At 44.4% G+C, this 24,984-nt stretch overlaps 1 protein-coding gene across 1 annotated transcript in view; it reads right to left on the reverse strand.

Annotated features, from left to right (window-relative positions):
• bcas3 (BCAS3 microtubule associated cell migration factor) overlaps nucleotides 1-24,984 on the reverse strand; it is a 374,328-nt gene that overhangs the window by 281,503 nt on the left and 67,841 nt on the right. The window contains exons 13-14 of the mRNA XM_079271901.1: nucleotides 12,007-12,140; nucleotides 7,207-7,531 (exon numbers count right to left, since the gene is read on the reverse strand). Coding sequence (XP_079128027.1) covers nucleotides 7,207-7,531; nucleotides 12,007-12,140 — 459 coding nt within the window. The remainder of the gene's footprint in view (nucleotides 1-7,206; nucleotides 7,532-12,006; nucleotides 12,141-24,984) is intronic.

Genomic DNA, 24,984 nt, shown 5'->3' on the forward strand with positions numbered 1-24,984 from the left:
TGGAGGAAGTGACCATTCATTAAGAAAGCCAGAGAAATGACCCCGCTCTCTCTCCGTTGTTAGATTTGTATCAGAGCAAAAGCCTTGCAGCACAACTCAAGCTTTCAAGTCCTTTCCTCTGTTTGTGCAGCTGCTCTGCTCCTCCCTCTCCCAGAGGTGGGAATCCTGACCACACAGCGCCACACGGAGGACCGCTGCGGTACTAAAACACAGGGCTGCCACCAAGATCCAATGCATCATTCCACGGCTTTGGCTTATCAAAGTGAACTACTGAGATCACTTACAATTCATATAGCCTTCATTAATGGTCTCCATAGCAATGTTCTTTACTCTAGTTAGCTAAGAACAATTGAATGCTTTGAAATGATGAATAAACAGTTCACTTCATTTTAGCATATTCAAGGGACAAAGTTTTTGACAATTGATATTCCCAGATGTTCCCCAAAGTCCCTGCTCCTGTTTATATGCAGCTACTCGTGGAGACACAGAAGCACAATACAAACGCTCAAGGCCGAAGAAAAGGAAGCAATGCTGCTGTCAGAAAGAAAGAGTCTGAGCTCCATGTCAGCGTACACGCTGTGTACAGAGGGACGTGAGACGGGCTCAAACTGACCCGTTCTCTTTCTCTTCTATATGATCTCTGCTGCACTACTCACAACACACCACCCCTTTGCTTTGCCTTGGACAACCTGAAACCGTTTGTTTTGACTAACATGTCACGTCAATGGTCAGCTGTTGAATATAAATGCCTCAGCACAACAATTGCTTTTCTTTTCTTTTTACAGATGTTGATTACTGAACTATGGATAGAAATGACGGAATGCATGTCATACTATTATTATACAATGAATTCTAGGCAATATGATGTATGTTGTGAAACGAGGTTTATCTGATTGGTAGTGATGGTTTGTCTGTATATCATGGTAGTTAGAACAACTCTTTACATTTGTTTTGCTAGCTTGAGCACTCTTCACTACCGTACGTGTGGCTTCTTCATCTTCTGTGTTCGACTTTATACGACTCCAACAGAACCTCAATAAACATGCAAATGACAACACATCTGGTTGTATTTGGTCGTTGTAGGCAATGTTACAAATCAATAAGAGGGAATGCTTTAACGGAACATGAAATCATCTTCACATCAAGGTAATGGAGTTAATATTACATTTGGATCAGCCAGAAACAGACATTCAAATGTGGTTATTTTACCCATAAATCCTTTCTCAATTGTTGACTAAACATTCTCACCACATCGTACGTTTAGTAGCCGATAGCAGCTTTCAGTTGTAACACGCGATCTTCCTAAATTTGATTGCTTGACTCTTTCACCCACTCCAATTTTGGGTTGGGGGAGGAGTCAGTTGCAGGCATGCGTAGGTGATGCTAGAGATGTCATAGCCAGGACAACGGGATGTAGAAGTAAGAAAAGGGAAAAACCATGATGAAGATGTGGGCCTGATGTGGCTTTACCGATGCTGGTTAGCTCCGTCTCAGGCTGGATCCAAAGCAGACAGCTCATCACGCTGACTGAAAGTCATCTCTTGCACTCTTTCACACTCTGTACACGCTTCTGAAAGCAACACGCCAACGTGATCGGCTCAATCTGTGCGAAACAGAGATTTCCACATATTCAACTGTACTCTGTAACATTTGAACTTACAGTATACCTACACTGTCAAAGGCAGGGTCACAGTGAGGCCGTGTACATATGTGTCACACACCAGCAGTTATGAGGTAATGCTTCTTCGGCAGAGAGTTGGTGTTTTTCACCACAGGACAATGAGTGACGAAGGGGGAGCGCTGGCGGAGGAGGGAGGCGAGATAAAACACAAGTCCAAACCCAAATAAGCAAGCCGTCAGCCTCTAATAGCAGAAAGGAAGTGTCCCTTTATCAACAAGTGAATTAACAGTTTCCCGTCACACCTTGTTTTTTGCCTCCCCCCCCCTCTCTGAACCAGCGCCAGGGCCCAGATGGCCCAGTGATCGGACCACCGGGGCTTCTGCTCGGTGAGGAAACAAATCTGTTGCACTGACTAATAGCCTCATGTTGATGTTTTATGGTGGGGAAGTGTATGACCGGAGCTGTGTATACACACTACAGGCACCAGCGCCTGTTGAGAAATGCACCAGAAGAAGGCAGATTAAGAGGGCAAAGTACAGCCCTTCACAAAGAAATATCAACACGGATCAAATGACAAAATGATTATGATCAAGTTGTTTTTTGGAACGATGCACGCTGCTGTATTATACAGCACGCTGTGGTTAGATGTGAAAAACATCTGAATAATAAAAGTCGATGCCATGTGCCGGGTATAGCCTCAATAACCTCTGCCCTGTGCACAGAACCGGCACTCACTAATCAAGCCTTTCATGCGCTGGGCCGCAGACCAACCGCGCTTTACAGCGTGGGACGCTCACATTATGGGCCATCACCTCATATGACAATACATGCAACGCACAGAGGGAAGGCTCTGGGGAAAAGAAAACGGGGGGGGGGGGGGGGGCACTGTACACGTAGGGACGTACAGCGATGTAAATAGCCGTTCCAGATCTAAACAGTGACAAGACGGCAGCCAATTGCAGCCTCTATTTTTAGGCCTGGGCTGGCAGCTTTGAGTAGGATGTGTACTTTTCTACAGTTCCTTCCCAAAAATCAACGCTGTCCTCGCTGGCGACAATCACAGAGCAGCTGTTGTGGCTAGGTGGCCCGGCCCCGACTTGCCTCACCCTGCTGCTTTCTGCCAGCGCAAGAAAAAAAACCACCTTCACTGCCCAGAATTCACACCCGGCTCGCAAAAACAGGCGGAAGGCAGACAAAAGAAAATGTGTTTGCATCCGGTGACAATTGCGCAAATTATTGAGTTTTTATCAACGCTGGTGGCAGCGGTAGTGGTGGAGGGGGCTGGTGTTCTAAATTTACATGTGGCAGGATGTCTTGGAGCCGATATCTTCAGCATGACAGACACGCCGAGACCTACATGACCTTGCCCCACAGGGATCTCACTGCTGAACTGATAATGACCTGTGATATGCACTTTCTGGCACTTTATGTTAGCACCATGTAAATATATGTTTCGTCTCGAGGGTGAGGATCATCTTGTTTTGGTGCAAGAGCTTGTGGACAAGTCAAGTTTATCTCTGCCTTTAGTGTCCCAGAAACACAGAGGATGTATGTACTGTACAGTAAATCAATTTGCAGAGCGCATAATCTCTGCTGCTGCGACCATTACATAAAAAAGGCAGCGCTGCAAAAAGGGCAAGAAAACCATACCGTATCACATTGTATTCAGAACACAATTTCATTGGATCATTACGCATAACTGCCATTGAGACTTTTTTAAGTAAGATATTGAATCTACTTTTCCAATCGAGCATTATGTTATATTTGCCGATATATCGTTATATCATTTTTAAACTCTCAAACGTCAATGTCGGTATCAGCCTCTATTGGTGCGACTATAGAGGCTAGATGTCCCACAATGCAATGCCTCATCTGGAAGACAAACTGTCAATTATGGCAGTAGTGCTAAACAGGTTTAAGAAACGTCAAACAAAACCCATCATTGAATGCTTCAGGAACTCACAGATCAATGCATAATGTGTGTCCTATCAGCATGCACAGACACATATGTACTGTGCATGCATATTTATGATGGGTTTTTCAGGAGGGGGGGGGGGGGCTTTAAATCGTTCTGCTTAGTTGTAGAATTATTTGCAGTGTGGGTAAAAAGGTGCAGGTGCTTTCAGAAACACGTGTGATGTCTTAAAGCGCAGACGTAACAAATAAGGGAAGGCCACAGTAACATGTTGACCTCATAAGGTGTGGACACTACTGTATGGATGAGGTTGTAACCCTCTAAGTACACAAAGTGACTGACTCGTAGCTCACACAGAGGGGCTTTGTGTTTTTTATCAGAGTGTGCTAGTGTCCGTATGGTATGGATTAACACCTTGATAAAAGCACTATGAAACCTGACTTCAATTTCCTGTGGATTATATTCTACACTGTAAAATATTAGAGTTATGAAAACCTTCAATGTTCCTCTTTAGAGTCGAGTAAGTTCACTGCAACGCCACTGACATATTTGAGTGACCTGCTCCTTTTTGTATTTCACCATAAAAAAATGATCTGCAGATAGTTTATCTTCTTCAAAAGTACACACACACACACACACACACACACACACACACACACACACACTCAATAAGGTATCACTGTGAGGACTAATTGTTGACAGGTGGCCCTAATGCTCTCCTTTGAAACAAAAGTGTGATTTACGACCATGCTCCCTGAGACCCCGGCTTTCAGCGCTGCTGCTACTACAAACTTATCTTTCTCTCCCTCTGTCTGCCTGCCGCTCCTCCTCCTTTATTCCCCCCCCCGCTCTATCTCTCCTTCGTTTTCTCTCAATCGTACCTCATTACTTTGCTCACTCACTTTCACCTCCTATCCCACTTTGAAGTTTCTGTCCCTCTTTGTCTGTCATCGCAGCGGAGCAGTGACTCTCCAAAGTCAGACATCCTTTTAATGTTTGATGGCCTATTTTTCACAGTGTGGAGGAATGTGTGTGTGTGTGTGTGTGTGTGTGTCGGGGGTTACAGAGGGGTCTGGGTCTAGACAAGGGAGACAGGACGGAGAGAGGAAGCAAGGGCGCCATCTTTCAAACGAGTGTGTACGTGGCAGGGGGTGCAGTGAGAGTTCTAGGGGGGGGGGGACTTTACTCTGTCACCTACTCCGGCCTATGAGGACTGAAGAAATAAGCGATATGGATACCTTTCCTATCACAGTATGTGTAATTTAAAAAAATAGCCAGATAAGACAGTCTGTGTCTAGTCAAGTTCATTAATCGAGGTCATATTTTACATCACGCTAACTACAACGACAGGTATTAAAGAGAAGGCTCATTTGCTTTGGACGGTATGATGAAAGCTGACTCAGACATGATCCACTCAAGAACATCTTGCATTCAAATGACACCAGCCGCAATGTCAAATCAGACCAGGGGCTTAAAGTGTGTGTGTGTGTGTGTGTGTGTGTGTGTGTGTGTGTGTGTGTGTGTGTGTGTGTGTGTGTGTGTGTGTGTGTGTGTGTGTGTGTGTGTGTGTGTGTGTGGAAGGGAAGTTGATAATTAAGAGTAAACTGTCAATATAAATTTTGCCTAATTTAATACTGTTAAACACTTGAAACAGTTTAACAAGAAATATTAAAACGTTTTTGAAGAGCTGAGATGATCTCTAGAAGGAGAACAGCTGATCCATCTTCAAGGTCCGCCCACCGAACTTGTTGCTAACATTGGAGCTAACCCCTTCACTTCAACCAGCAGGTTGAGGCTGCCTCTTGCCCGGTTGAGATGCTATCGCCGTGATATAAACACCTGGAAAAGCACTCTAAACCTGCTCTGTGGTGGCTCCTCCTACAGTAGGTGTCTCCAGGAGCACATTTCAGCATGATGACTCACACACAGACTCTCTCAGTGAAAACAACACCAGCGAAGCTGTCGACCTGAACACTGGCAGCAGCATAATGTGCTGTTAATTAACAAATAGAGTGAGTCACTATCAATGACATGTGTCTTGCAATTCTCCTGTGAGGAAACTTTTTACCCAAAAATAAATAAATTCCTGTTCATGAACAAATCTTTGCATCAAAATGAGACTGAAGATTATTCTTCACCTAAATTCAGTGCATTTTCATTTTGCCCATTTGCTGTCTGATACACAGTACACTCCTCTACTCTCTCAGTAGTTCTCAACAGGCTACCGCTGTACATTGGGATTAGATTGCCACTTATGGTTGTTAGGAAGCGCTTGATTTGATATGCAGCAGACTTTTTTGATGAGCGGGGCACACATTTTAAGTACCAGTGCAGTGCATCATGTTCATTTAATTGTGGGAAGCCCAAATCGTGATCGCAATTAACATTAGATTAATTGTGCTCTCATGACACCCATCCCCTAACAATGCCATTTCATCCTACAAGGTATTAGTATTTTGAAGGATCTGGTTTCCACTCCATTAATCTGAAAACCATCTAGTGCAATGAGCGTTTAAAACACATGATACTACGATGTTATGCCAAACGAGCCACTGGTCAGGTGCTAGTCATTTGGTTCTCTGACGTGTTTACAGAGTTCTTCACCTCGCCCTGGCTGCAGTACACCTATCAAAGCTCAGGGCTATTCCTGGAAAGCCATGACTAATGACAACTGTGATATTTTACACTGAGTAACACCTCTGGGGTCAAGCAGTGCAGTTGACACAAAGTGTGTGTCTATGTCAACTAGGGACACAGACAGTGTGAGCGGCCTGCACTGATGTTTGACAAACAAGTTGGACAAGGTTGTGGCAGAGCGATCAGAGTCCCTGGAAAAGAGCTACTGAGATGACCAGTCACTAGAAACACACAGAGATACACCGAAACACACACACACACACACACACGGACTCAACTGCAGCAACATCTAGCCTGAAGCAACATCTGCTGCTTATATTAAGATGAGTTGAAATATACATTCTACAGAGCTTTTTAGTCTCGTTTAGCTCATTATTATCTCCGCCAGGAGATTATGTGTTCGGACGTTTGAGTTTGTGCATGCATGAGTGTATTCATTCAATCAAACACCTTTTTAGTTGAGCTTGTTGTTTTGGTTTTACAGCACATCCACGGTGCGGTTCAGCTCTCATCGACCTCAGTAGGCAGCCAACATCTGTGAGAAACATCTTGCAGATAAAGATCAAGATACTTTTCTCAGAAGTTGGTATAACCAGGCGGCTGGAAACACGACTCCAAAAGAATGCTTGTGCTCTGTGTGGGTTGGATGTGTCAATATTTAAGAATGTGGTTACTCGGGGTCTGTGAGCTTGTTCGTTCAGTCAGAAGTTCAGTGCTGAAACGATTCGTCGATTGGCAAATTAATCAGCAACTGTTTTTAAAATTCAACTCATTCATCAAGCAAAAATCCTCTGGTAAGAGCCTCTCAAATGTGAGAAGGAACTTTACTCGTTTTACACTATATCACAACTATTGATCACAATTACTGATCTTTTTGGATTAAAAGCAAAAAGGTGAATGTAGTTTCTTAAGCTTTCTATCAGCGTCATCATGATATGAACCTGTAAAGTCTCCATCACCTCCCGCATGCTGCTCACTAAGATGCCATCCTTAACACGCAAAGCGGAAACTACATCAGCAAGCCCCTCCTCACCGTGCAGTGGAGACCCCGACGGGCTGCTGGACAGGCCTGGGATAGGGCTACAACGGCCCCCGATGCCTCCTCCTCCAACCAGGATGCAGCCACCTCCTCCTATGCCTCCTCCTCCTAACGCAGCCACCCGGTTCAGCTCCTGTTCGATCTCCTCCAGGCCAGCGCTCTTTTGGAAGCGAGACATCCGGTTGACCACGCGCGGGGACATGTGCGTGCGGGCACAGGGTGCACCGCCATAGGTGTTGACCGGAAACACGTGGGTCGTGCCGCGGAGGGTGCTGATGGCTACCCAGCGACTGTCCTGGCTGAAGCACATGTCCTGGACCTGGACAGGTACAGAGGTCAGGGGACAGTGATGAGACAGAGAATGTGCATAACATATGAAGGATGAAATGATTACACTATATTTCCAAACACTTTGCTCATGATTGAGTCTTAAAGAGCTCCAACAACAACACATCCTTTTACAAATGATTGAAAATGTATCTGTATTATAAAATGCATTATGTTCAAATATTGAACGGTGAGGAGCGACAGAAATTGTGACAGTGAGAGGCAGCGGATGTATCTATCCGACAGTGTTGTTTTATGTATGACTTAAATCTGAAGAATGTCTCCTCTCACAGGGAAGATCATGATGGTACGTAGTTCAAATGAAACGCACTGCTGCCCTGCCTGGATGACACAAAATGATGCGTATTCTTGATGTATAATGTGCTGGTTAGCTTTCAAGGTATGGATTCCAAAATAGATGACTACTGTTTCTCCTGGCAGTACACTTGATACCAATATACTTGTAACCATCCTTGGACCACCCAGACACATTATGCTCACTGATCTTGGATCTTTGCTCCTGGTTTGGTTTCAGCAGCTCATCCAGTTCTCTACACTGCCATTAACTGGATAGATAGTTTGAAAATAGGCTAAATTTGTTTCGTATTATTGTCTTCACCACTAGCATAGAGAGAAATGCACAACTCTAGTCTGCCATCACGCTGTCACACAGATGAACAAACCTGCATGTCTGAGGTGATAAAAGTCGACCAGGGTCACAGGATTAGAAAACAACTCGTGTCAAAGGTGACAATGTGATATGAGCTGGGTTGCTGGTAAAACCCTTTGTTAGCTCTCCTCCTCAAACAGTGAGAGAATCTCAGGGAGCAGCCACTTGAGAAGATAGCATCTCCCTGAGCATGTCAGACATGCAGGAAACCAGACAGATAGGCTGCAGGAGACAATACAAGCAACGGAGTGTGGGAGAGAGAAAATGAAAAAGAAACACAAAGGAGCGATGAGGTGACAGAGTGCTGAAACAGCATCTATCATTCGACAGACAGTCAAACATAGAGGCTTGAGAAAGTGGATGGGACTGGGGGAAAAAGGAAAAGGTCCAAGAGAAAGTTAGGAGGAGGAATGTCTTACTCTTCAGAGAGACAGCTCTACTGCAGGCCTCTCTAATCTTTTGCCAGGTCAGACTTGGTAATTGTACCTAGCAATGACAGTTAATGGGGCATCTTCTGCATACCAGACAGTCACTTTACTTCACAGAGATGAGTGAAAGAGGAGGCCTGACCTCTGCTTGATGAGAAAGGGCTACTTTGTGTGTATCGTAATTGCTCGTAATAGACCTGTCAAGGCTCCAACTCTAGATGGGTGCCTGGACTTTACTGTCAAATCCATTTTATCAGGCAGGGGATTACCTGAAGGGTGGCTGAGTGTGACAACCACGCAGATACCAAACAAATGCTATCTCAGAAAGAGGTGGAATGTAACTGCATTCAGTCACATGCATGAGGTTGCTCATTCCAGAGAAGCTGTCCTCGCACACAGAGTATTTGACATGCTTATTGTTCGTTATTTTTTCTACATCAGTGACACAGATTAGGCAGGCCTGTTCACCTGAGAGACACTCTGAAGGAATGACAAGCATGTGACAAAGATGGACAGAGGGATAAGACTGAACAGAGAGGACAGGCATACACATGAATAGAACAGAAGTGTCTCTGCACGAGAAAGGGAATATGAAGACGAGAAAGAAGAGCAAACAAAGGTGTTGTGGTTCACTGTAGGTTCAACCCTTTTCTCCATATTGTTTGTTTACTGGATTACCAATAAGAAAGTAGCCTGTAAAGTAATGGATACTCATTTTTACTGACACATTTATCAGGGATCTCCAACCTTTTTCCCTTTGACAGCTGATTTGTCAGCTAAACAGAAATTTGAAAGAGGCCTGGAGCTACTCATAGCCCCGAGATGCACTTTGCCAATAGCAGACTGCTCTAACATGTATGGTCTTTAATGAACTGCTCCTTTACCTTCTCTGTTTGTAGACTGCTACCAGCCGGAAAGCATCATGAAAAGCTGCTGTGGAGTTCGGTGAAGTGGCGATGTTACATCTTTCCCTGACCGACACACATTTCTCATTGTTTGCCTTTTACTGGTTTGGCTTTATTTCTGTGGTCATTGATGTGTATTTCATTCTACAGAAATGAAAACAGGTGAATAAAATGAATTAGTGTTATCTAATCTATGTTTGTACAGAGTGCTGCAGGAATGAGTCAGCACTACCGGTTCCCTCATCTCACAGTCAGAGGGATTTTGATTTGATTGCCGTCAGTTGTGTTCAGCTTTTAGGACCACAGCTATCCCCGGCCTCACGTTAAATCATAAAAAAAGTCTTTTCATGTAGTTACCTGGCTACTGTAAAACCTCAATATACATGTCACAGGTCCGTAATCAGATGTGTAACTAACCGTGACACATTACTGCGGTACTGCAGCTTACTTATTTGAACTTTGTTACTGGTGCTGCTTTCGGAGTTTGCAGAGTTCATGTGTGGAAACCAACGTTGGCCAAGCGATTAGCGTTCTCTAGAAGATATCTGGCTCAGACCAGGGCTGAGGCTGCTGTATTCACATATGTATGCACACCACATTACAAACTCTCATTTACACCAAGCTGAAGGAATCAGGTTTCTGCAGAAAACCAACAGCAGCCCGGTTACTGAAGTGCAAGTCAACGCCCTGACAGGATCAGCCTTCAAAAGCCGTATCACCGCAATCACAGCTGATGGTGCAGGGCTGCAAAGTTTAGCAGTCATGGAGTGCCACCCCTGTAACCTCAGTGACTAGCGCTCTCCGGTTTGCCCCGTGGCTCCGCTCCCATCTACATGCAGGTCCTCATTCAGTCCCTTACATCTGTTATCAGCTGCAGGTCTGTTTACCTGGCCTCGGGTCACTGACAGCCAGCCGCATGTTTGGCCGCTGGAGACAGATAAGGCGTCTCTCCACCCACCTCACTGAAGACTTTATCACTCCTCACTGTGTGGGTGTGTGTGTGAGTGTGTGCTGATAACCCCTGGCCCAAGCACCAGGCTAAGGCCGGCTCTCAGTGTTTACAACGGCTTGGATCAAAGCAGGCTCAGTGTGCAGCCGGTCAGCGGACCTGCCGTTTGGTCATACATTAACAATAGGCGGGCTGTGAGAATGTGTGTGTGTGTTTTCCCAGTCAATAAACCTGAACCGAACAAGGCCTGAAGTAGGTTTGTTGAGTAAGCACTTCTAACTTGCACTGCAACGTCTCTGCGTGTCACGGCTCAGAACTTACAGGAAAATTCAACAGAGGTACAGAATATCTGGTGAAGACTGCATTTCTCCTCAAACGCTACAATTCAGAAGTGGCATTTAAAAAAAGAAGCTCTCTTATATCAGATATGCAAAACAAGAGAAAGAGGGGATCGATTGGAACATGTCATTATTTGCTGCAAACTGTGTTTTTCTTAACACATGGATGATTTCTGCCACAAATTGTGTCTGTTTTAAATGTGTGTGTGTGTGTGTGTGGTTTGGAAGGAAATGAATCATTGAAAAGCACTGCAATGAGAGAGTTGAGAGAAATATCTTTGGTGCTTCTACTACTGAGAGGAAATAAGGCACCCTTTGGGGATACATCCCTCCTTAGACAAACACGCTCGCTCTATGTCACCTTCCACACATCTGATTCTATCAGCTTTCATGAGTCAGGGTTCAATGTTGTGCAATAGCGATACTTGTTACTCAGAGAGGTTGGAAGGACACATGCGCTTCTGAGAGGTTGCATTTCTACCTAAAAACTTGAACTAGCATTAGCACTTCTATGTTACGCTAGCTACTGACAACATGCTGCTTGTGAATTTTAATAATTGTAACAGTAAATAAAGATCTACCCGGCTTCACAAAGAAAGTTGTTCCATGATTTCATTGTGTTCCGTCTCTGTGGCCAGGTGATGTGGTGGTTGACTTTTACACTGTGATCTGCAGGCTTTGGCTACCATCTTTATCTTTTGAACCTGTTTTGCTGTTAAATGGGTTTAACATCCTGGACATATCCTTTGTATATTGTAGACCCTTCTGTCTGCTTCTCTCTAAAATCCCTGCTTACTCAAATGTTAGCAGGGAGTGCTATTAGTGACAGTGTGGGCTGCATGGTAGCTCTGACAGTTTAGTAGCAGAGGAGCCTTTTGTTTTGTATATTGAAAATGGATAATGTGTTCAGTTTAACAAACCTAAATGCTAATATTTAATTTGTTTTACATCCTGGACATTGTTTTAATTTGTTCTATTTTTTATGATTGTATTTCAATGCCTAAGTCTGATTGAACGCAGCAACTCATCTGACGACATATTATCTACAGCAACTTGTTTGGAAGTGAAAATGAAGTTGAAAGTTCAAAATGTTTCCCAAACTGTCTACTGAAGACGCTCATGACGTTGTATAGCTACTTCCACTCGATGACTGTAGTACTCATGTATGTGCTCAGACCTTGGCCTCAGTCTCCCCGCGATGCAGGGTGTAGAGATGGTGAACGGCGCTCTGTGAGGACGCCCATGGGTGGGTGAGAATCTGGAAGACGTGAAAATCGTGGCCCTGAGTGTCGGCAGTCACCAGCAGCATTCCTACAACAAACATAAAGTCATCAACATTAGGAATCATCAAAATGAACTGGTTATTATCATCATCGTAACGGTCACTGTGCATGTTGTCTGGTATAGTCTGTGTTTCATTGTGCTTATCTAAAGTATTGTATGTGTCGTTTTTGCTTTCACATGAATGTATTGCATGCGTTATTTATTACATGCTTCTGTATTGCATGCTTTATTTATTACATGCTTCTGCATTGCATGCGTTATTTATTACATGCGTCTGTATTGCATGCTTTATTTATTACATGCTTCTGCATTGCATGCGTTATTTATTACATGCTTCTGTATTGCATGCTTTATTTATTACATGCTTCTGCATTGCATGCTTTATTTATGACATGCTTCTGCATTGCATGCGTTATTTATTACATGCGTCTGTATTGCATGCTTTATTTATTACATGCTTCTGCATTGCATGCGTTATTTATTACATGCTTCTGTATTGCATGCTTTATTTATGACATGCTTGTGCATTGCATGCGTTATTTATTACATGCTTCTGTATTGCATGCTTTATTTATTACATGCTTCTGCATTGCATGCGTTATTTATTACATGCTTCTGTATTGCATGCTTTATTTATGACATGCTTCTGCATTGCATGCGTTATTTATTACATGCGTCTGTATTGCATGCTTTATTTATTACATGCTTCTGCATTGCATGCGTTATTTATTACATGCTTCTGTATTGCATGCGTTATTTATTACATGCTTCTGCATTGCATGCGTTATTTATTACATGCTTCTGCATTGCATGCTTTATTTATTACATGCTTCTGTATTGCATGCTTTATTTATTACATGCTTCTGCATTGCATGCTTTATTTATTACATGCTTCTGCATTGCATGCGTTATTTATTACATGCTTCTGCATTGCATGCGTTATTTATTACATGCTTCTGCATTGCATGCTTTATTTATTACATGCTTCTGTATTGCATGCTTTATTTATTACATGCTTCTGCATTGCATGCTTTATTTATTACATGCTTCTGTATTGCATGCGTTATTTATTACATGCTTCTGCATTGCATGCGTTATTTATTACATGCTTCTGCATTGCATGCTTTATTCATTACATGCTTCTGCATTGCATGCGTTATTTATTACATGCTTCTGTATTGCATGCGTTATTTATTACATGCTTCTGTATTGCATGCGTTATTTATTACATGCTTCTGCATTGCATGCGTTATTTATTACATGCTTCTGCATTGCATGCTTTATTTATTACATGCTTCTGCATTGCATGCGTTATTTATTACATGCTTCTGTATTGCATGCGTTATTTATTACATGCTTCTGTATTGCATGCTTTATTTATTACATGCTTCTGTATTGCATGCTTTATTCATTACATGCTTCTGCATTGCATGCGTTATTTATTACATGCTTCTGTATTGCATGCGTTATTTATTACATGCTTCTGTATTGCATGCGTTATTTATTACATGCTTCTGCATTGCATGCGTTATTTATTACATGCTTCTGTATTGCATGCGTTATTTATTACATGCTTCTGTATTGCATGCGTTATTTATTACATGCTTCTGTATTGCATGCGTTATTTATTACATGCTTCTGTATTGCATGCTTTATTTATTACATGCTTCTGTATTGCATGCTTTATTTATTACATGCTTCTGCATTGCATGCATTATTTAGTATTTGTTAGTGGTTCATAAATCAGAATCAGAATCGTTTATTGCCAAGCAAGTTTTCACCTGCTAGGAATTTGTCGTGGCGGAAGGTGCATAACATTCAACAACAAACAATAACATTTAACTATCAAATAACACTGAACAATCAAATAACATTTAACTGTCAAAAACAGTCAGCACAGTCAGCACTAAATGAGCAATTTGTAATATCTTCACTGTATTCAATTCAAATCACACAAGGACCATGATAAGTCAGAGATAAAGGAAACACAAACTGGATCAACAGAGATACCGTTGGATCTCACCCGACCCAAAAAGCATCCGCATCTTTCTAAAAAGCGAAATGACCAGAGACGTTGTAGATTATGGCTGAATATTGGAGATGCATTTGAAAGATGGAAACAGCTTGAAGCCCAGAAGGATTTTCAGACTGATTACGAGTTGGCAAATGTCTTCCTCGACAGGTAAGCACTGAGCTTCAGCTAAGGTTAGCCAGCCTCGACTCATTTATTATGGCTACTAGTAGGGAAGTGTATTTAAAGTCATTTCAACATTCCAGTACGAGCATTCCGTTATTATAGAGTACTAGAGTATTTCAGACACATAGCCGGTGAAGTGATCCCGACTAGTGCTAACTAGTAGTGTAACGGACAACTGCTGATCCTTGACCCGTACAGATCCCCCCTCACGGTTCAGCACGCATGTGAATATTCAGTCAAATATGGCATCAGCACATCATTTATTCGTTTTCTTTTGTGCAGATCTGATCCGTGAGCCGATCTGAACCGTGACTTTCGTGATCCATTGCACCCCTAATGTTAACACAGGCTAACTGCTGACAATCACACTGGGGTCACGGACGAGCCACGGCTACTACCTCAGCATCAACCAGCATGGCAGAAATATACCAGCGAAACCGCAAGTTTGAATCAAAATTGACTAAAATGTATGAATGGGATTACTCTATTGCATTACGCTGAATGAATACTGACATCCACATCTTTACCAAGAGAATTGGTCAAGAGCACGAAGTGGTGATCGCAAAAGACAAAGTCCAGTAGCTTTAAATGAAGGACTCCACCTGCGTCATGTACAACTGCTGTAAGAAGAAAGGTAGAGCACTCGTATTGCACTATGCACTGGAATTATTACAATACTCAGCATATTTTTGCTTGGTTAATAATGTAAAAAATCACATCTTGTGAGTCTGGTGCTAACTAGCTGGAGCAAAATCACATTGAATAAAGACAGTTTTAGACATGTTCTCAAAATTGTGAGGAAATATAGACTGCGGTATACATACTGTCTTCAAACGGCAGTTTACAATCATTTGAGAAGTGAATCATCAAATAATCTTTTACTAATTTGTTTGCTGCTCCTAGGCTTTCAGTAGAAATGATTTGATTCATTTTAGTATGTCGAACTCAGAGAAAACAAAAACCCAAATTTAAATTGTGCCAGTGTGTTCAGCAGTCGCCTCTGGTTTAGTGGTAAACTGATAGAAAGTCAAGCCAACCAAAATATCAAAACCGTATTTCACTCTGGCGGCTCACACAAAGGGAGCCGACACTACCAACTGTGCAGGACACATGCTAGACGGCATGACAGGATTACTGTGCATTTAAAACAAACAAAACCAGCTATCGTTTGCCGCGGTCATGAAATGCAGCCTTTCCTCCCATGATAGCTGGGTCTGGTTAAAAGCATGGATCCAGTCGTGTGCTTCCTCAAGGACAGACAAGATGATGAGTGTCTGTAAAAGTGAAAATGCATGTATTCATACATCCGCATATGGTCATGGCTGTGTGTGTGCACACTGAGATTCACCCCCACTGACAGGCCCATTCATTTGGTCCTGTTTTATTTGAAGCTCATCAAACTCCAGAAATTATAGGCCCTCACCATAAACAACATGCTCAACAAACCACACCAGAACAAACCCAGATCTAAACTGGTTCGGTTTGGAAAAACGCAGCAGCGCTTTTCAAACGCAACCCAAAACGCATCTCAGAAGCCCTTTGAGATGTTACAAACACACCCGGAGATTGGGCAGTAACTCACAGTGTTGGAAAGCCATCAGTGATACAGAGTGTAAGATTTGAGAGAAGTTCAAACCTCTGTCTTTTTGACGACTCCCAGACATACATTATGTTGAAGAAATTACCGGTAGTCATTTTCCTCCAAGTTTTTCCCCGTGGAATCCTTCATGTGAAGGCTGCAGTAGGTTTTAATTAGTGGCCGGGCTTCATTGGGTGGCATGTCAAACGTGAGAAGAGGAGGCTGGAATGGCATGAGATTAAAAGGGTTCAGCAACACGTGCAAGGAAGATGAAAAACACTCCCTCTCTGGGGAAAAGAAGAAAAAAGCCAAGTGTGAGACAACATTTTGCACATTCATTCAGAGTTGAAAGGTTTTTGTTTTTTTAGCGTTTGACTGAAGAACAGTTATATTTAAAGATGATGGAGAAGTGGAATGAGGGAGGTACAGAGTGGGGTCATGCAGATTATCATAGGTGGAGGGAGGAAAGCAGAAGGGAGGCCAAGTGAAGTGTGCATTAAGACGGTGGTTAGCTATTCATGCTGTATCAGAGCGCCCAGAAAGCCAGAGAGCTCAGGCCCAGGGCCTGTAAACTCTTGAAAACCCACGCCCCAAACGAGGTGCCAAGCCACAAGAAGCATTTGCGTCAACTGGGAATAGAGAGAAAAAAGGGACGGGCCCTTCTAATTATGGAGTCTGTAAACGGAAGCGCAGGGTGATTAGGAGTTGAGGCGCTGCGGTCTGTTTATCTGGGAGCTTCCTCTCGCTCTTGAACCCTCTCTCCCCCACACTCCACTCTTTCTTTCTTTCTTCCTCCACTCTCTGTTTTGGTCGGGCCCCGCCCACCCAGTGGCTGGAGACTCTGGCCCCTGGGTTTCTGACAGATGAAACTTGGCCGCTGTGTTCTGGCAGTGGCCGGCGCTTCTCGTCTGCTGATGGTTGAGTCTGGGCTCCAAAAAAGTAACAGCTCAGAGAATCTGGAGAGCTTTGTGAGCACGAGTGCCCGAGGACTGGGGCTTTTGTGGCCTTGTTGAAATACAGAGGCCCTCGCCGAGAGGCGTCAGTCGGTTAGCCCGCAGGATGGCCAAATTAAAAAGTAGCTGAGCCGCTCGGCGGGTGAAAAGAGAGGGTTTCAGGGAAACCAGAGGCTGGCCGGAGCTGGGTTTGACACGTCCTATTTATAACACCTCGTCCCAGGGTTTACAGCGTTATTTACGATGTTTTAATACCAAAATCGCTGGCACACGCACTTACACATGCGCTAAACTGGAAGGGATGACCTCTAATTTGCCATGTGTGCGAGACATGCGTCCGTATGGGACATGAGGGAATATCATAAATATCTGCTTTTGCTTTTTTTCCCCCAAAAATCTTTTTGTTTTGTGTTGCTGCAGGCTTTACTGTCCCATCGCTGAGCAGCCAAACAGAAAACAGCTGCTCAATCCCATTAATAGTGGGAGGATGTTTCATTTACAGAGACAGAGAGAGAGCGAGAGAGACAGGGAGAGAGACAGAGACAGAGAGATAGAGAGAGAGACAGAGAGAGAGAGATAGAGACAGAGAGAGAGAGATAGAGACAGAGAGACAGAGAGAGAGACAGAGAGACAGAGAGAGAGATAGAGACAGAGAGAGGGCACCTCTCTGGTTCTGGTCTTTGTTTGAGCCGTGTTCCCCAGGACAAGCTCTGCTCAGATGTCCTTCTCTCCCACAGCTGTAACATTTAAAATCGTTCGTCTTTGCAAAGATGACGTAGTCAAAGTCGCCCACAGTGATCTTGAAGCTGAGGTTGACCACTCTGCTCCTGTTGCTGGGGATCATGAAGACATGTCTCCTGTGAGACACCACGTGCTGCAACAGCGGAGACTGAAATCCAGAGGACACCCTCCTAACCGGAGACACCACCTTCCCATGTTTGGACAGCTCTTTGACGATGGCATCGTTCTTTATGAATGGCGGCACGTTGGACACAGTGACTTTCACCTCCGGTGAGGCGAGAGCATACGTGGGCAGGAAGTGCTCACCGATGGAGAGCCCGTTCATCAACACCACTTCCGCAAGTTCGATACTGTCCAGAAAGATGACCACAGCGCTGTTCATCCGCGCTGCGGACTTCACGTGGCTGTGGCCGACAACCTCACCCACTCCCAGGCTGATCTCCTCCACCGAATACCCGAACAGCGGCGGGACCTTCACGCCGTGTTCCCTGGTTAGCTCCGTCAGGCGCATGCTAGCGTTTAGCACGCCGACAGCACCTGCTGCCCGGCTGCACTCCGCTCAAAAAGACCCAAAAAACTGATAAAAGTACGCAAAAAAAACCCCGTGAACCCTGCACACCCCACTACACTATCATACCCAACATTAGCCAGTGAAGAAAAATGTCGAAAAGTCATTAATTATCGCTCTCAAAACTCCGCTCCTGCAGCTCCGCACACCTCCTTCCACTCAGAGAGAGAGAGAGAGAGAGAGAGAGAGATAGAGACAGAGAGCGAGAGAGAGAGAGAGAGAGAGAGATAGAGACAGAGAGACAGAGAGAGAGATAGAGCTAGAGAGAGAGAGAGAGAGAGACAGAGAGACAGAGAGAGAGATAGAGACAGAGAGAGACAGAGAGAGAGACAGAGAGACAGAGACAGAGAGAGAGACAGAGATAGAGACAGAGAGATAGACTGTTGAAAAAAACTTTATTGACACCGCTTTTTTAGACATTCCAGTTCCATCATTGAGATAAAAAAACGAATTATTTTCCGAACACGATACGGTATCATTTAAAACGGTTAACCAAATAAGGTCCACCAAACATAAACGTGTCTTTAATTGTCTGCAGGCTGAGATCTGACTCTCACTTAGTGCCCACTTTGTCCAGTTCTTTGTTCACTTTGTGAACTATTTTCTTGAGTCTATATCCTTCCTGCTTCGTGAGCCCTCCTCTGTCCTTGCTCCTCATGTGAGACCTGGCAGAGCTGGAGAGCTGCTCCTTGTCAGAGAGGTAGTCCTCCACTCTGACTTTTCTCACGTTCTTACTCCTCCTCAGAAACTCCTTTATCTCCTCCATGCTGTAGCCTCCAGAGCCCCTAGAGCTGCCAGCACCGTGTGTAGAGGGCTCACTGTTTACAGCAGAGTTCTCCTCCCAACCGGACTCAGGGTCCTCTTCCGGCCTGGACTCACACTCGGCTGCTCCTCCACTTTCTGTAGTTGCCACTTTCTTGGCCTGTGAGCTTCCTCTGTCTCTTCTCTGTTTCCTCTTCAGCTGAGGGGCCTTGAGCTGCTCCTCGTCTGCTTCCATGGCCACCTCCCCACCTGCCTCCACCTGTCCTCCAATACTCTCCCTCACCTCCTGTACCCCACCCGTCACCTCCGCTCTCACCTCCTGTACCCCACCCGTCTCCTGCACCCTCACCTCTTGTACCCCACCTGTCACCTCCGCTCTCACCTCCTGTACCCCACCCACCTCCTCCACTCTCGCCTCCTGGGTCCCACCTGTCTCCTCCACTCTCACCACCTGAGCCCCACCCGCCTCCTCCACTCTCGCCTCCTGGGTCCCACCTGTCTCCCCCACTCTCACCACCTGAGCCCCACCCGTCTCCTCCACCCTCGCCTCCTGTGCTCCACTTGTTCCCTCTTGTCCGTCCTGCTTGTCCCCTCTGTCCTCAGTACCTCTCCGGTTCTGGTCTTTGTTTGAGCCGTGTTCCCCAGGACAAGCTCTGCTCATATGTCCTTCTCTCCCACAGCTGTAACATTTAAAATCGTTCGTCTTTGCAAAGATGACGTAGTCAAAGTCGCCCACAGTGATCTTGAAGCTGAGGTTGACCACTCTGCTCCTGTCGCTGGGGATCATGAAGACATGTCTCCTGTGAGACACCACGTGCTGCAACAGCGGAGACTGAAATCCAGAGGACACCCTCTTAACCGGAGACACCACCTTCCCATGTTTGGACAGCTCTTTGACGATGGCCTCGCTCTTTATGAATGGCGGCACGTTGGACACAGTGACTTTCACCTCCGGTGAGGCGAGAGCATACGTGGGCAGGAAGTGCTCACCGATGGAGAGCCCGTTCATCAACACCACTTCCGCAAGTTCGATACTGTCCAGAAAGATGACCACAGCGCTGTTCATCCGCGCTGCGGACTTCACGTGGCTGTGGCCGACAACCTCACCCACTCCCAGGCTGATCTCCTCCACCGAATACCCGAACAGCGGCGGGACCTTCACGCCGTGTTCCCTGGTTAGCGCCGTCAGGCGCATGCTAGCGTTTAGCACGCCGACAGCACCTGCTGCCCGGCTGCACTCCGCTCAAAAAAGACCCAAAAAACTGATAAAAGTACGCAAAAAAAACCCCGTGAACCCTGCACACCCCACTACACTATCATACCCAACATTAGCCAGTGAAGAAAAATGTCGAAAAGTCATTAATTATCGCTCTCAAAACTCCGCTCCTGCAGCTCCGCACACCTCCTTCCACTCAGAGAGAGAGAGAGAGAGAGACAGAGAGATAGAGAGAGAGACAGAGAGACAGAGAGACAGAGACAGAGAGAGAGATAGAGACAGAGAGAGAGATAGAGATAGAGATAGAGATAGAGACAGAGAGAGAGATAGAGACAGAGAGAGAGAGATAGAGACAGAGAGAGAGATAGAGACAGAGAGCGAGAGAGATAGAGAGAGAGAGAGATAGAGACAGAGAGACAGAGAGAGAGATAGAGACAGAGAGAGAGCTAGAGAGAGAGAGAGATAGAGACAGAGAGACAGAGACAGAGACAGAGAGATAGAGAGAGAGACAGAGAGAGAGACAGAGAGACAGAGACAGAGAGAGAGAGATAGAGACAGAGAGAGAGATAGAGACAGAGAGAGAGAGAGAGAGAGACAGAGACAGAGATAGAGACAGAGAGAGAGAGATAGAGACAGAGAGAGAGATAGAGACAGAGAGAGAGAGAGAGAGAGAGAGATAGAGACAGAGACAGAGAGAGAGAGAGAGAGAGAGAGAGCTAGAGACAGAGAGAGAGAAGCAAAGAAATGAAGAGGGCGGTGATTTCCCAACTTGGCAACACAAAAGGCCACAACAAAACTAGTCCACTTTTTAATTAACAACACTAGGCTAAAAAAAAGCTTTGAAAATCAAGAAAATCGCAAATTATAACCATGTGGGCAGCATAAAGCTTACACGATGGAGTACTTGGGGGACTTACTGTTACCAGGATGCATAAACTTCAGAGCAAATGAGCCCAACGCACAAATGAAAGAGTACCCATTGTAAGACGAAGCTTTGTCTTCAGAGACCTGACTCTGTTTGTGTGTACTGACACATATGCTGGACATATACATTACAGATTCACTCTGCACTCCATATACACAACTAAACTGTGTGCTAAACCAACATGTTAGTGTTGCCATGGGAACTATGACCACCTAGGAATCATTGGCGATCATTTATTTATCCACCATCCATCCAGCCAGCATCGACCCTCTGCTATCCACCTGCACTATTATTTTGAATAAACAGGTTGTTATCAGTCAAGAAATCAGCGGAGAGCCGAGAGTTTGGCCTTAAAACTCGACGACAATCTGACGGCTACATAAGTCAAGTGAATGATTTATGGGCATGTGTTCCCTTCTTAACCAGTGCAGATTTGGCGACTGGCTACAGTGCTAATTGAAGGAGGGAGGAGAGCGCCCTGCTAATCCTCTCACCACCACAGCCCCACACTAATATACGAGCAGCTTTATTTCCACTGGGCAGCAGGGTAGGCATTAGGGTTAGTCAGATACCAACAAGCCAAAGACAACCACTTCTAATGTCACAGAGAGGCTGCAGTAATTACACCTTCCTTTCAGCAATTATCAGCACACACTGGTTTTACTTATAGCTCTATTCAAGTTTGCATGTGTTATTATCTTTATGGTTTCCAATTAAAAGTTTTAGTGTCACTTAGTTTACATGTTGTGTCAGAAACTTTCCAGACTAGCAAGTGCCTGATCGACTGATTCCCCGTCAGTGGCAAGAAGCTAGTGAAATAAAATGGAATGATGTAGTCTCAGTAAGTAGCTATGTGAGTCATGACCTATCCTTGTTCCCCTGGGTCTCTGCTTTATCACTAACTTTCCTATTCCACCAGATACACTTCAACACGCGGGTGAAAACACATCAAACCACACACACACATTAAGAAGAGCAAAATCATCCAATTTCCCTGCTAAAACAGATCTAGGACGCATTCCTCAGTGAATTCAAGAATAAAACAGATGTCGTGGCTGCCATTAAGGACGCACAATTATCCCAGAATACTGTAACACGGTGATGCTAAGGGATGGCAGAGGACCCATCAGTCATACTGACAAATGTAAACAGGCTTCAAACTTTCAGCCAGAGAGAGCAGCAAAACACTGCTTTTCAGCCTGGTCTACTCTCTACACGTGTTTGGGTATGAAAACGATCAAAAGTAAGTTAAATACAGGCACAGTCCCTCACAGAAGAGGGTAGGTGACCCAAATATGGCATGCTGCTACCTTCCTGGGTTTTACAGGTTTCTCCAAAAATCGCTGAAATCCCTTAAAACTCATTCAGTCTTCCTTCAACAGAGGAAGAAAAGGACACAGGCAGGAAAGGAGGCCAGAGAGGAACGGAGGGATGGAGGGAGTGCAAAGGAGGCAAATAAAAACAGAGAAAACAACAGAGGAAAAGAGGGGGAAAGGTGCTTACGCTTCATTTGACGTATAGTGGGCTGAAACCGAGGGTTGTGTTTTTCTACGAGCTTCACAGGCAGACCACCTGTAAGCACTTAGATATTAATAGATATGAAGAAAGGTGTGTGTGTGTGTGTGACTAACCTAGCTGAGAAGCTGCCATTAGTTTGATATCACTAAGCTCTTTGGAACAGGGCAAAACTCGTCTGACTTTAAAGTTGAGCCGACACACAAGGGACTGGCACCGTAGCGGTCAGGTTCACAAAGCGTGACTGTTCTGAAGGCGGAGCTCCAGGCTTGTTCTTTCATCACCTTAAGTGGAAAACACACAACTTAAGTCTGTTTTATGGTGCATTTACATATTTGCACACTTCCTGCTGGATTTGTTTAACAGAGGAGCGAGAGTATTTATTTAGCCATACGCCTAAAGGCCGTCCAATGGAACACAACACTAAAGGAAGCCTCTGTTCCAACTTCACCTGCAAGAGTTCATCCGCCAGAGACACAACCCCAATTTACTGCCACTAATCCCACTTCCCAGTGAATCTTAATACCGGTACTTCTGCTTTGTTTTCTCTCTGTGGCTTTCCAACATGGGACAAACATGTTCTCACAGCAGCTTAGGGAGAACTTTAACACCAGGCCTCCTTTGATGCCATGTTTAAAAAGCTCCAAAACAAATTGCTTCTGTGAACAATCTCCTGATGAAGAATGTGGGACTGTGATCAGCACTTAATCCCCTTTCTGAGCAAACAGGCAGACATTGAGGCTGGAGACGTAAGCCCCTTGCATTTACATGGTCTCTTAAACTTTTCAGAGTTCTGTTCACTTCTGTTAACGAATTAAATCCTTTAAACATTCACAGCCACTGGTCATAGGCAGGATTTCACAGTGCTTCAATTGTCCATTGTTAAAAAAAAGAAGAAGAAAAACCACTGGAGGGGAGCTGTGTGTGACAATAAGACAGCAAGTGTGGGATGACATTAATGTGTTGGTGTAATTTAGGGTAGTGCACAACCCCCTTGTGGAAAAGCAGAGTGGCTTTAACGAGCATGCAGTTAATTGCTTTTATTAGTTTGGATAACATATTCCTGTAAGAACTGCAAAAACACCTTATATTTTGTCTGCAACACATTTGCAAGTTTAATTTGATTGAATTGGATCAGTTTTAGTGTTGTTTTCATGGAGAAATGTTGAATACTTCAGCTAATTGAGACCGAACAGGGTGTGAGGTCCTGTCAGCATTCAATGCTGTTCACTGAGGCAGAGACACGGATATGTCTGTCTGCAGGGAATATGACATAGCACTGAGAGTGTTCGTAGTAGCATAGTACAAAGTACCGTGAGAATAGCAACATTTAAATGAACGATTGGAATGTATTTATGTACAGGCTTGTTTTCTAATGATAGCTGGGGGTGTGGTCACCATTTATAAATGACTGGTATCGATGAAAGAAGGCTGTGTGGTGGGAATGTGCTCCTCAGGCTTACTTCAGCTTTGTTACCAGACTAACCTTTCAGACAGAGGGAGTTAGAACTATTGGCCTCTCTCTAATATAAGCCTGCTTGAAATAAAAGCCCGGTTCCCTGTGCGTCTGAGGGAAACAAAGGCCCCAAACACGATTGGACAATTCACTGTAAGATTTATAACACTGTACGCCTCTGTTTCAGTTAACAGTTGGTTCAATTACACCAAAAGGAATCCAGTGAAAAACTACTCCACCCCCAGCTCTTTTTTGGACTGGATCTGTCTAATCTGAAAATGGAATATTTGATGAGGACAGAATAGTAAAAGCGGCATGTCCGCTCTGTCGTTTGCAATATGCAGGAGATGCAACAGCAAGAGGTCGCAGTGGAACAGAAGCAGCAGCAACAAGGTCTTACCATCTCCACATGTCGGCTGCAATTTTTGACATTTTTGCTTTTGTATATTGCTTGCATAGATAAGTTGAACTCCTCACCGGCATGTAGTGTAGGTTGTGAGCTACTGTAATGTATGCTTGTAAGGAAATATGCTGTTCATAATGTATATATTGTATTCATTTTAACAATAGTAGCATTTAAATGTACGATTGGAAGCGTGGCCACAATTCTACCGCCGCCTCACTGCCCAGCAATGTTCCAGGTGGCTTTGGGATGAACTCTTTGATTCTATTGGCTGCTGGTCTTTCTGCTTGTATTCACAGTTGATATAGTCAGCTAGTCATTTGTTCTATGCAACACCTTTGTATTTTGGGGTGTAATAACCATCGTGAGTCTTTCTCAGCCAAGCTTTCCATCGGCCCTGAGTCACAGTCACTGGCCAACCCAAGCACTCTCTTTAGCTCACAGAGATGACTTCTCTTCTCTATTTTACTGAAGCCTCATCTCTACTTTGTTACACTGAACTACAAAAAGCAATCCGCGTTCAATATCCATTATCGTTCAAATGTGTTAAAAGTAT

This window comes from Melanostigma gelatinosum (genome assembly GCF_949748355.1).
Source record: "Melanostigma gelatinosum genome assembly, chromosome: 7".
Lineage (NCBI taxonomy): Eukaryota > Metazoa > Chordata > Actinopteri > Perciformes > Zoarcidae > Melanostigma > Melanostigma gelatinosum.